The sequence below is a fragment of the Elephas maximus genome, chromosome 16 (genome assembly GCF_024166365.1).
Source record: "Elephas maximus indicus isolate mEleMax1 chromosome 16, mEleMax1 primary haplotype, whole genome shotgun sequence".
In the NCBI taxonomy this organism is placed as follows: domain Eukaryota; kingdom Metazoa; phylum Chordata; class Mammalia; order Proboscidea; family Elephantidae; genus Elephas; species Elephas maximus.
The window spans coordinates 82,731,651-82,743,782 of record NC_064834.1 but is presented as its reverse complement, the minus strand read 5'-3'; the positions used below and the strand labels follow the sequence as shown (position 1 = coordinate 82,743,782).

The 12,132-nt window shown below is 46.8% G+C and overlaps 1 protein-coding gene across 1 annotated transcript in view; it reads right to left on the bottom strand.

Moving 5' to 3' along the window:
• The window catches only part of KNDC1 (kinase non-catalytic C-lobe domain containing 1), a 77,854-nt gene that overhangs the window by 53,054 nt on the left and 12,668 nt on the right, over positions 1-12,132 (bottom strand). Inside the window, exons 4-7 of the mRNA XM_049855741.1 lie at positions 3,820-3,966; positions 3,367-3,484; positions 1,651-2,474; positions 217-331 (exon numbers count right to left, since the gene is read on the bottom strand). Of these exons, the coding sequence (XP_049711698.1) occupies positions 217-331; positions 1,651-2,474; positions 3,367-3,484; positions 3,820-3,966 (1,204 nt within the window). The remainder of the gene's footprint in view (positions 1-216; positions 332-1,650; positions 2,475-3,366; positions 3,485-3,819; positions 3,967-12,132) is intronic.

The window sequence follows — 12,132 nt, the reverse complement described above, 5'->3', positions numbered from 1 at the left end:
GTGGCTGGAGTTTCCATGGCCCCCTCCTTTCAGCAGGGGTTATCAGTTAAAGGAGATTAAAGCATCTGCTCCGAGCCCCTCCAATGCCCCATGGCCCTGCTGTCTGCTCTGACCACCCCAGGCCACATTCAGCAGACTCAGCGCCCCTCTCACAGGCCGCTCTGGCCCCGCAGCCCATCGGCCATAGGGGTGCTGGGGGTGGGAGAGGGTGGCTACCTGGGAACTCGATGTAGGTTTGCAGGGTGTGGAGGCTCTCGTGGCACAGCGCCCAGAGCTCGTATTCCCGGAAGGGCCGGCCAAGCTTCACCAGGAGGTCCTGCAGGGACATCCACTGTATGGGGATGAAGAGGGGTGGTCAGGACGGAGCTGCCCCATAACATGCTGCTGGGGAGGGACAGGGCCCCCAACAGCATGCCCCCCTCTCTCGAGTACCACAGGTTGATCTCAGCTCCCCATTCTGAGGCCACCAGGTTTTGGTGGCCAAATTCATGTGTTAGAAGAAGGCTCCAGAGACCAGTGTCCTCCCCTCAACCCCCTGCATGGCCCATTGTGGGCACAGTTCTTCCTGGGCTCCCTGTTGGTCAGTGCCTCCCTGCCCCAGCCAGGGCATTGTCTGGTAAGAGCATCTGTGCTATGCTTGCCAGCACCATATCTGAAGGCTGGCTTCCTCCCTGCTGAGCCTTTAGCATGGCTGTTAGGTGTGGGGCTGTGGGGTGTCCAAGCACCGAGCTTGGATGCCCTGGGCTGTGCTGCATGGTGAAGCTCTGGGCAGGGGGCTGGCTTTACTCCTCACTCCACCTCTGGGTCAGCTTTGACCCCCTCAGAGTGGAACAGAGAAGCTGTGTGGGGGCTGCTGAGCGCTGCCTGGACTCAGGGACCCCTGCCCCACTTGTGGGCCATAAGGGGCACTTGCTGTCCCTGAGGACAGGGCAGTGTCTGCAGGCAGCTCACAAACTGTTAGAAAGAAGGAATGACTCAGTGATGGGTGCACTTCCCAGACCAGCGAGGGTCTGTCCACCCTGCTGAGGGCTCATCTGCCCCAGTGAGCAGCAGAGACCTGGCAGCAGTGATGAGGCTGTGGTTGAGCAGCTGGGAGCCGGGCACAGGCACTTCCTGGTGGTTCTGAGACAAAGCTTGGCTGCGGGTAGTTTCGACTTACGCTTGTGGCTCTGACTTTGCGAAGAGGAAGACCTGAAGGCCCTGCTTATTCTCTGCTTTGGAACCAGGGACTCGTGGGCCCACACTGGCTCTGGTGTAGGAAAACGGGGATTCAGGAAATGAAGGCCCTGAAATAGCCCTGCTGGGGCAGAGGCTGCTGGGCCGTGGCCCTGGGAGGCTATTCCTACTCTGCTCTTCTAGCAAGAAAATGAAGACCTCCACAGGGTGTGCCTGCTCATGACGGGTGGGCATTAGCGTCACTGCCTGGCGGGCTGAGGGGTAGCTGTAGGCTGTGTCTGGGATGAGTGCTGCCCACACCCAGTAAGGCCGCCTGCCCCAGCTTCCATCAAAAACCAGGCAGCTTCCCTGGAACATCTCGGTTATTGAGAAGAGGAGGACACAGCCACCTTCCTGTGCTGAATTATCAGTACCGCACGGATCATGGCTGATAAGGAGTGTAACACAACCGCTGCAGGAGGATGGGCCACCCACCTGCTCCATGGTTGTGCCACCCGGGTGCCCTGCTTCTTCTGTGATGCCAGCAGCACTGCAGCGAGCCCTGGGGTCTCCAAGGTCCAGGGGGCAAGGTGGGGGGTTCTCCTCCAGAAGGTCCTGGCTGGGGCAGGACGTTGCCCTGGCTGGCTGTGAGGGCCCCTCTTCCTCTGGCTGTCCAGGGGTGCAGGCTGCCGCTCCCTGGCAGGAGCCTCCCAGCCCAGTGCCACCACCCAGACCAGCCCCTGGTAGGGCTCCCCTGTCCCCCCGGCCTCCTGTGCCTCGCGCCTCGCCCACTGGGGGCTCAGACCCCTCATTGGGCCAGAGTCTGTACTTGGGCAGTGCCCTGAAGCCCAGAATGCCATTTTTCCCCTCTGGAAAGATTTTCCTGTAGTCTGCAGGGAACAGTTCGGACATGGGCAGCTGGCTTCTGGTCAGTGACAGGCAGAGGGCACTGGCCTCAGGGCCCTCGGCCAGGAGCCGGGGGAAGGTCTGCACCTTCCTCAGGCGGCTCCTCTTGAGCAGGCCGTGGTCCAGGTCGCCCAGGGGGCCCCTGGTGTCCAGCAGGAGGCCGGCCAGCTGCTCTGAGCACAGCCCCTCCCTGTCGAGGGTCTCGCCGTTTCTCACAGGTGCCAAGAGCAGGGGCTTCGGGGGCGGGGGGCGGGCACCCCAGCTGCTCTCCTGCTCCAGGTTGCCAGGGCCACCTGCAGGCAGGCCCAGCGGGGCATGTGGGACCTTAGGGTCAGTGCCACGGTCCCGAGGCTGCCCCTTGGGCCCCGAACTTCTGGGCGCGAATCTCCCCCTCCAGGCGCTCTCACTGATATCTGTGCCAGGAAGAGGAGGGTTACCGCGGGGAGCAGGGACTGGAGACCCCCGCCCCAAAGACCCCTGTGTACAGGGATTCCTGGGGTGGGCTGCTCCCCTAAGCCCCCAGGCACCCACCCCCTCCCTCAGTACCAGCCCCAGCGACTTCCTAACCTCGTTAATCACCTAATCTCAGCTAATTAATGAAGCTCTGGAAGGCTCTAGAAGGCCTCTGGGCCTTCCTCTCCCTCAGGCCAGGCAGAGCTTCCCTCAGGAGTTTCCTAAGGGAGCCCTTGTCTGTCTAATTATTTCACCAAAAAAGCACATCTATTTTCTGTAATTGCACAAGTGATGTTCCCATGGGGAAGAAGATTAAACAGGCCCAGCCCAGCCCTGCCACACCCTGCAGACAATCCCCGGCGCAGTCCTCCTTGTGAATGCCTCTAGACACACACGGTTCCTTGTCACCCTTTGCAGCCTGTGGTTTTCATGCAACAGTGGGTGCAGGCCTCTCCCTAAGTCCACCCCACTGCTGGACCAGCAACCCATGTGTGACTGTGTGTGTCTGTGAGTGTGAGCATGTCTGTGTGAGTGTGCGTGTCTGAGTCTGTATGCATGTGACTGTGAGCATGTGTGCATGGATGTGTATGTCTGTGTACGTATGTATGTATGTGTATGTGTCTGTATGCATGTCTGTGTGCCCATGTGTGTGCCTGTATGCATGTGTGCACCCATGCGAGTGTGTGTCTGTGAGTGTATGTGTGAATGCATGGGTAGGTGTGCCTGTGTGCATGAATGTGTGTGTGTGTGAGTGTATGTGTGTATGCATGGGTCTGTGTATGAGCATGTGTGCATGGGTCTGTGTGAGTGTGTGTATGAGAGTGTGTGCATCTGCGTATGTGTGCGCCTCACCTTGGAGTGCTCCGAAGGACTCGATGGAGAGCACCCTCCTCCCGACAGCTGAGAGGCTTCGGCACAGGTGGCAGGAGGACGTGCTCTTCATCCTCTCCTCACACAGCGCGATGATGCTCTGTGGACATGGGTCAGATGTGGGGCACTCACAGGGACAGCACCTACCCCCCCCCCACACCTGGAATTGCTACTTGCTGGTACAGAAAGCAGTGCATCTGGGACCACAGAAAACCCAACGATTCGTCCAGCCCACGGTGGCTTTGAGCCATCTGTTTCATAACAGAAATGCACAAGAAGTCCTAAGGTCTTCTCTTAAACTGACTGGATCACCACCAAGTTCCAGTCGAATGAGGCTGCAGGGGATCGAGGCAGGTGGGGTAAACAGGAGGCCCTTGGGGTCTGCTGGGGGCACACGTGTGTTCTCGTGTGCGGCTGCAGGGCTGTGGGGCTCACCTCCAGGTCAGGCCGGTCCCCCGGCTTCTCCGCTTGCATCTGGCCCAGCAGCGCCTCCAGATCCGCGCTGAGCTTGGGCTCCTGCTCAGGCTCTGGCACATACTCCATGGCTGCCTTCAGCGTGGCCCCCAGGGAGTAAATGTGGGCCTGTGGGGACCCAGGGGGCTTCGGTCAGTGCCCAAGAGTGGTGGCCAAGGACGGGCAGCACCTGTCCCCGGGCTCCTCCCCTACCGGCCCCTACCTTTCCTCTGGGCCTGGTCTGTGGGATGCCAAAACCACACCTGCTCTTTGAAATAACTGCAGGGCAGAAACGATTTTGGTTTTCTCTAAGTCTCCAATTGTTGCTGTTATGTTTACTCCCAAGCTTTCTATAGTTTTTGTTGCTATTTTAAATGGAATATTTTCATTTCATTTTCTAACCAGTAATTACTGCCAATGGTCTACTATGCCTCGAATGACAACTTGAAGAGGAGTGGCATTGTATTCATCATCAAATCGAACATTTCAATATCTATCCTGAAGCACAATGATGTCAGTTATAGGATAATATTCATATGCCTACAAGGAAAAGCCATTTAATATGATTATTATTCAAATTTACACACCAACCACTAAGACCAAAGATAAATAAATTGAAGATTTTTACCAATTTCTGCAGTCTGAAATTGATCAAATGTGCAATCAGGATGCACTGATAATTACTAGTGATTGGAATGTGAAAGTGGAAATGAAGAAGAAGGATTGATAGTTGGAAAATACGGCCTTGGTGATACAAATGGTGCTGGAGATAGCATGACAGAATTTTGCAAGACCAATGACTTCTTCATTGCAAATACTTTTTTTCCACCAACATAAATGGCAACTGTACATATGGCACTTGCTGGATGGAATATATAGGAACACACAGACTACAATTGTGGAAAGAGATGATGGAAAAGCTTGATATCATCAGTCAGAACAAGGCTAGAGGCCAACTTTGGAATAGGCCATCAATTGCTCATGTGCAAGTTCAGGTTGAAACTGAAGAAAATTAGAATGAGAGCCAAAGTACAACCTTGAGTATATTCCACCTGAATTTAGAGACCATCTCGAGAATAGATTTGACACACAACACTAATGACTGAAGATCAGATGACCTGTGGAATGATATCAAGGATATCATACATGAAGAAAGCAAGAGATCGTTAAAAAGATAGGAAAGAAAGAAAAGGCAAAAATGGATGTTAGAAGATACTCTGAAACTTGCTCTTGAATGCTGAGTAGCTAAAATGAAAGGAAGAAATAATGAAGTAAAAGAGCTGAACAGAAGATTTCAAAGGGTGGATCAAGAAGACAAAATAAAGTATCATAATGACATGTGCAAAGACCTGGAGTTAGAAAACCAAAAGGGAGTACACGCTTAGCATTTCTCAAGCTGAAAGAACTGAAGAAAAATTCAAGGCTCGAGTTGCAATATCGAAGAATTCTAGGAGAAAAATATTAAATGATACAGGAAGAATCAAAAAAAGATGGGCGGAATACAGAGTCACTACACCAAAAAGAATTGCTTGACAGTCAACCATTTCAGGAGGTAGCATATGATCAAGAACCGATGGTACTGAAGGAAGAAGTCCAAGCTGCACTGAAAGCATTATTGAAAAACAAGTCTCCAGGCATTGGTGGAATACCAATGAGATGTTTCAACAAATGGATGCAGTGCTGGAAGTGCTCACTCATCTATGCCAAGAAATTTGGAAGGCAGTTATCTGACCTGGTCAACTAACTGGAGTAGATCCATATTTATGCCTATTCCAAAGAAATGTGATCTAATCAAATGTGGAAATTATCGAACAATGTCATTAATATCACACACAAGTAAAACTACTGAAGATCATTTGAAAGCAGCTGCAGCAGTACATTGATGGAGAACAGCCAGAAATTCAAGCCGGATTCTGAAGAACCAGGGATATCATAGCTGATATCAGATGGATCCTGACTGGAAGCGGAAAATACCAGAAAGATGTTTACCTGTGTTTTATTGACTATGCAAAGGCATTTGGTTGTGTGGATCATAACTAATTATGGATTGCATTGGGAAAATTGGAATTCTAGACCACTTAATTGTGCTCATGAGGAACCTGTACATAGATCAAGAGGCAGTCGTTTGAACAGAACAAGGGGACACTGCATGGTTTAAAGTCAGGAAAGGTGTGCATTAGGGTTGTATTCTTTCACCATATCTATTCAGTCTGTATGCTGAGCAAATAATCTAAGAAACTGGACTATACGAAGAAGAACAGGGCTTCAGGATTGGAGGAAGACTTATTAGCAACGTGCATGGCACAACCTTGCTTGCTGAAAGTGAAGAGGATTTGAAACACTTACTGATGAAGATCAAAGACCACAGCCTTCAGTATGGATTATACTTCAACATAAAGAAAACAAAAATCCTCATGACCGGACTGATAAGCAACATTATGATAAACAAAGAAAAGACTGAAGTTGTCCAGGATTTCATTTTACTTGGATCCATAACCAACACCCATGGAGGCAGCAGTCAAGAAATCAAAAGACGCATTGCATTGGACAAATCTGCTGCAAAAGACCTCTTTAAAGTGTTAAAAAGAAAAGGTGTCACTATTAAGACTAAGCGGCACCGACAAAAGCCATGGTGTTTTCAATTGCCTCGTATGCATGTGAAAGTTGCACGATGTGTAAGGAAGATTGAAGAAGAATTGACGCCTCTGAATTGTGGTGTTGGAGAATACTGAATATACCACGGACTGCCAAAAGAACAAACAAATCTGTCTTGGAAGAAGTACAGCCCGAATGCTCCTTAGAAGCAAGGATGGTGAGACTATGTCTCACATACTATGGACACGTTTTCAGGAGGAATCGGTCCCTGGAGAAGGGCATCATGCTTGATAAAATAGAGTCAGCGAAAAAGAAGAAGACTCTCAATGAGATGGATTGACACAGTGGTGCAACAATGGGCTCAAGCATAACAATGATTGTGAGGATGGTGCAGGACCAGGCAGTGTTTCACTCTGTAGTACATAGGGTCCCTATGAGTTGGAATTGATTCAACAGCCCCTAACAACAACAATTACTGCCACAAAGGAAAAGGTATTTATCTCTTGATATGTATCTTGTGATGGGAGGGTGTTGCCACTGAGAGATGCAGCAGCCACATGGACTTGTGTCCTGGAGGTCAAGCCTAGTGAATTGCATGTGGGGACAGGAAGGAAGAGTAACGGCTTCTCCCTGGGACATGACAGACACTGACTGTCAGGCTACTTCTATTCAGTGCCTCATTGCTGCTCTGAGCTGGCTCATGGTAAGGGAAGGAGAGAAATGAGAGTCATAGCACTTGGACAGTAGGGGATAACACTGCCTTTTTTTAAAACTGTTGATTTGACTAGTTAAATAAAAAAGCTAAATGAATCTGTACATATTGGAAATAATAATATAATCTAACAATATGTCCAGATATAAGATTAGGAGATTAAAGCGAACTGCCTGTGGATAACATTGCAAAGAATGGGAATACCAGAACATTTAATTGTGCTCATGAGGAACTTTTACATAGATCAAGAGGCAGTTGTTTGGACAGAACAAGGGGATACTGATTGGTTTAAAGTCAGGGAAGGTGTGTGTCAAGGTTGTATTCTTTCACCATACCTATTTAATCTGTATGCTGAGCAAATAATACAAGAAGCTGGACTATGTGAGGAAGGGGCATCAGGACTGGAGGAAGACTCATTAACAACCTGCATTATGCAGATGACACAACCTTGCTTGTTGAAAGTGAAGAGGACTTGAAGCACTTACTAATGAAGATCAAAGACCATAGCCTTCAGTATGGATTGCACTTGAACATAAAGAAAAGAAAAATCCTCACAACTTGACCAATGAGCAACATCCTGATAAATGGAGAAAAGATTGAAGTTGTCAAGGATTTCATTTTACTTGGATCCACAATCACAGCCATGGAAGCAGCAGTCAAGAAATCAAAAGACACATTTCATTGGGTAAATCTGCTGCGAAGGACCTCTTCAAAGTGTTGAAGAGCAAAGATGTGACCCTGAAGACTAAGGTATGCCTGACCCAAGCCATGGTATTTTCAATTGCGTCATATGCATGTGAAAGCTGGATAATGAATAAGGAAGAGTGAAGAAGAGTTGATGCCTTTGAAATGTGGTGTTGGTGAAGAATATTGAATATACCATGGACTGCCAAAAGAACAAACAAATCTGTCTTGGAAAAAGTACAGCCAGAATGCTCCTTAGAGGCAAGGATGGCGAGACTGCATCTTACATACTTTGGACATGTTGTCAGGAGGGATCAGTCCCTGGAGAAGGATATCATGCTCGGCAGAGTACAGGGTCAGTGGAAAAGCGGAAGACCCTCAACGAGGTGGATTGAAACAGTGGCTACAACAATGAGCTCAAGCATAACAAGGACTGTAAGGATGGCGCAGGACCAGGCATGTGTTTCGTTCTGTTGTGCATAGGGTCGCTATGAGTTGGATCTGACTTGACGGCACCTAACAACAACAACAGCAGCCTCTCCGTAGACTAACAACAAGCAAGCAGGAAAGTGTAATTAAAAAGACGACCACCAGGGGGGCAAGGCCAAGATGGTGGAATAGTCAGATGCTTCCTGCTGTCCCTCTTAGAATAAAGACCTGAAAGAACAAGTGAATTGATTATATATGACAATCTAGGAGCCCTGAACATCAAAGGCAAAGTTGAGGAATTGGACTGAGGGACAACAGGAGGGAGAGATGGTTCAGAAACAGCGAGGAGTTGCCAGACTTGACCTGGTAGGAATTGGCACCCTGCAGGCAGGATTGGCTTGCATGCTCAGTGAGGCAAGCAGTGGCACATGGGACATGCTTTCCACAGTGGGAGCGACTGAATGGCAGAGAGTCTGCTCAACTCTCTGGAACCAGTGAGGAGCGGCACTCAGTAGGCAAAAGATAAGTACATGCATCTGAACTACTGCACAAAGCAAAAAAAAAAAAAACAAAAAACACCCCATTTGGGAAGAATCTGTCTCCCATTTACCTGCGCCCTCCCTGCTCTGCACTGGGTGGGCCAGATTCAGTGACTATCCTGTCCCCTGGGCTGGAAGTAGGACCTGTCGTGTGTTTTAAGCCATTCTCCTGGCTTTGGAGAGGGATCAAATTAAGCAACAGGAAAAATTAATCTGCCAGCTGCCCTAAGCCGGGAACTCAGGAAAGGCACAGCCCCTTTGCCTAAGCACAGGCATAAGTGGTCCACAGGCTCTGAATGCCTTTCTCCCTTGCACAGACCTGTGTTGGCCCATTTCAACAGCATAGGCCCTCATTAGCACAGTACAACAGGGTATATACCTGAAGTCTATTTTCAAGTATATCAACTATAAGTGGGAGTGGCAGATTCTTGACATTTGACACCACCCTGCCCATTAAGCAGGGTCCTCGCCTACCCTCATCAGGGGCCCAGAGGACTGGTGGCTCCAACCATGCCACCGAGCCACCCACAACAGGAGTCTAAGAATAAGTGGTGCCTCCCAATCCTTACAGCCAACAGCATTGGGTGCCCAGTCTGGCTGAAAAACCCACCCACCTACACACTCTAGGGAACAGGGACATGCTTTCCTCCCAGACACTCAGGGGCAGCCATAAGCCCCCTGCATTGCTCAGTGCATGAACCCCTACTGCAGCCAGATACCTGTGCCTACTCCAGTCACCCCTGCTCATCTAGGACTCTAGGTGAGAGCCTGCACCACACACTTTGTGACCGACTACCTGGATACCTAAGCTGAATCCATACAAGAACAGTAAACAGACTCCTGGGCTCACATACCTAATAACAGCTCTAACTACCTGGTGACAGGACATGAGAGCTTCTAAGACACTAGTAAACAAACTAGCTCACACCACCAGCTTATTTAGGCATATCAAAACAAAACAAGAAGCTAGGACACAGTAAACAAAGATAAAATAAATAAGTATAATAACTTATTGATGGCTAAGAAACCCTGATGGCATACTGGTTAAGAGCTAAGGCTGCTAACCAAAAGGTTGGCAGTTTGATTCCACCAGGTGCTCCTTGGAAACCATATGGGGCAGTTCTACTCTGTCCTATAGGGTCACTATGAGTTGGAATATACTTGACAGCGGTGGGTTTTTTTTTTTTTTTTTTTGGATTGATGGCTCCGAGACAGCAGTCAATATCGAATTACATAAAGAAGCAGACCATGATGGCTTCAGCAAGAACCAGACACAAAGAATCAAGAACTTTCTGGAGGAAGAGAATTTTCCCAAAAACCAGAGGTAGAATTCAAAGATTAATATACAGAATTCTTCAAGAGATCAGGCAAAACACAGAACAAGCCAAGTATCACACAGATAAAGCCACAGAGGAACTTAAGAAGGTTATACAAGACTATACTGACAAATTTAACTGGTTGCAAGAATCCATAGAGAGACAGCAAACAGAAATCCAAAAGTTTTACAATAAAATTTCAGAGTTAGACAACTCAAAAGAAAGTCATAGGAGCAGAACTGAGGCACTGGAAGTCAGAATTAGGGAGGCTGAAGATAAAGCACTCGACACCAACTTATTTGAGGAAAAGTCAGATAAAATAATTAAAAAAAAATAAAGAAACCATAAGAATTACATGGGACTCCATCAAGAGGAATAACCTATAAGTGATTGGAGTACCAGACTAGGGGCATAACAGAAAATACAGAGAATTGTTGAAGATTTGTTGGCAGAAAACTTCTCTGGTATTGTGAAAATGAGAAGATATCTATCCAAGAAGTTCACTGAACCGCACACAAGGTAGGTCCCAAAAGAAAGTCACTAAGGCATATTATAAACAAACTTGTTAAAACCAAAGATAAAGAGATAATTTTAAGAGTGGCTGGGGATAAACAAAAAATCATCCACAAAGGAGAGTAAATAAGACTAAGCTCTGACTACTCAACAGAAACCAGTAGGTAAGAAGGCAATATGATGACATATATAAAGCCTTGAAGGAAAAAAAACTGCCAGCCAAGAATTATATATCCAGCAAAACTGTTTCTCAAATATGATGGTGAAATTAGGGCATTTCCAGATAAACAGAAGTTTAGGGAATTTGTAAAAACCAAAACAAAATTATAAGAAATACTAAAGAGAGTCCTCTGGTTAGAAAATCAATAACATCAGATAACAATCCAAGACTAGAACACAGGACAGACCAACCAGCTATCAACCCAGATAGGGAAGTCACAAAAATAAATCAAAGCTAAAACACTGAAAATAGGGAAACAGAGACATTAATTACGGAAAAGATGACAACATTAAAACAAAAAAGAGGGACTAAATAATGTAGTTATAGATCTTTCATATGGAGAGGAAGTCAAGGCAATATGAAGAAATAAAAGATTGGTTTAAACTCAGAAAAATAGGGGTAAATGTTAAGGTAACCACAGAGGTAACTAACAATCTTACACATCAAAATAAAAAACAAGAAAAACAAAGACTCAGCAAATACAAAATCAATGAAAATACATAAAGAAAAATGACTCACCACAGAAAATTAAGTGAAACAAAGAAATTGTCAACACACAAAAAAATACATCAAAATGACAGCACTAAACTCATACCTATCAAAAATTACGCTGAATGTAAGTGGACTAAATGCATCAATAAAGAGACAGAGAGTGGCAGAATGGATAAAAAAACATGATCTGTCTGTATGCTGCCTACAAGAGACACATCTTAGACTTAAAGATACAAACAAACTAAAACTCAAAGGACGCAAAAGGATATATCAAGCGAACAATAATCAAAAAAGAGCAGGAGTAGCAATATTAATCTCTGACAAAACAGACTTTAAAGCAAAATCCACCACAAAGGATAGGGAAGGACACTACGTAATGATTAAGGGGTTAATACACCAGAAGGGCATAACTGTAATAAATATTTACACACCCAACAACAGGGCTCCAAAATACATAAAACAAACCCTAACAGGATTGAAAAGAGAAATAGACAGCTTTACAATAATAGTAGGAGAGTTTAACACACCATTTTCAATGAAGGACAGAACATCCAGAAAGAAGCTGAATAAAGACATGGAAGATCTAAATGTCACAATTAACTAACTTGATCTCATGAACATATACAGACCACTGCACCCAACAGCAGCCAAGTACACTTTCTTTTCCAATACGCAGGGAACATTCTCCAGAATAGACCACATATTAGGCCGCAAAGCAAGCCTTAACAGAATCCAAAACGTTGAAATATTACAAAGTATCTTTTCTGACCATAAAGCTATAAAAGTAGAAATCAG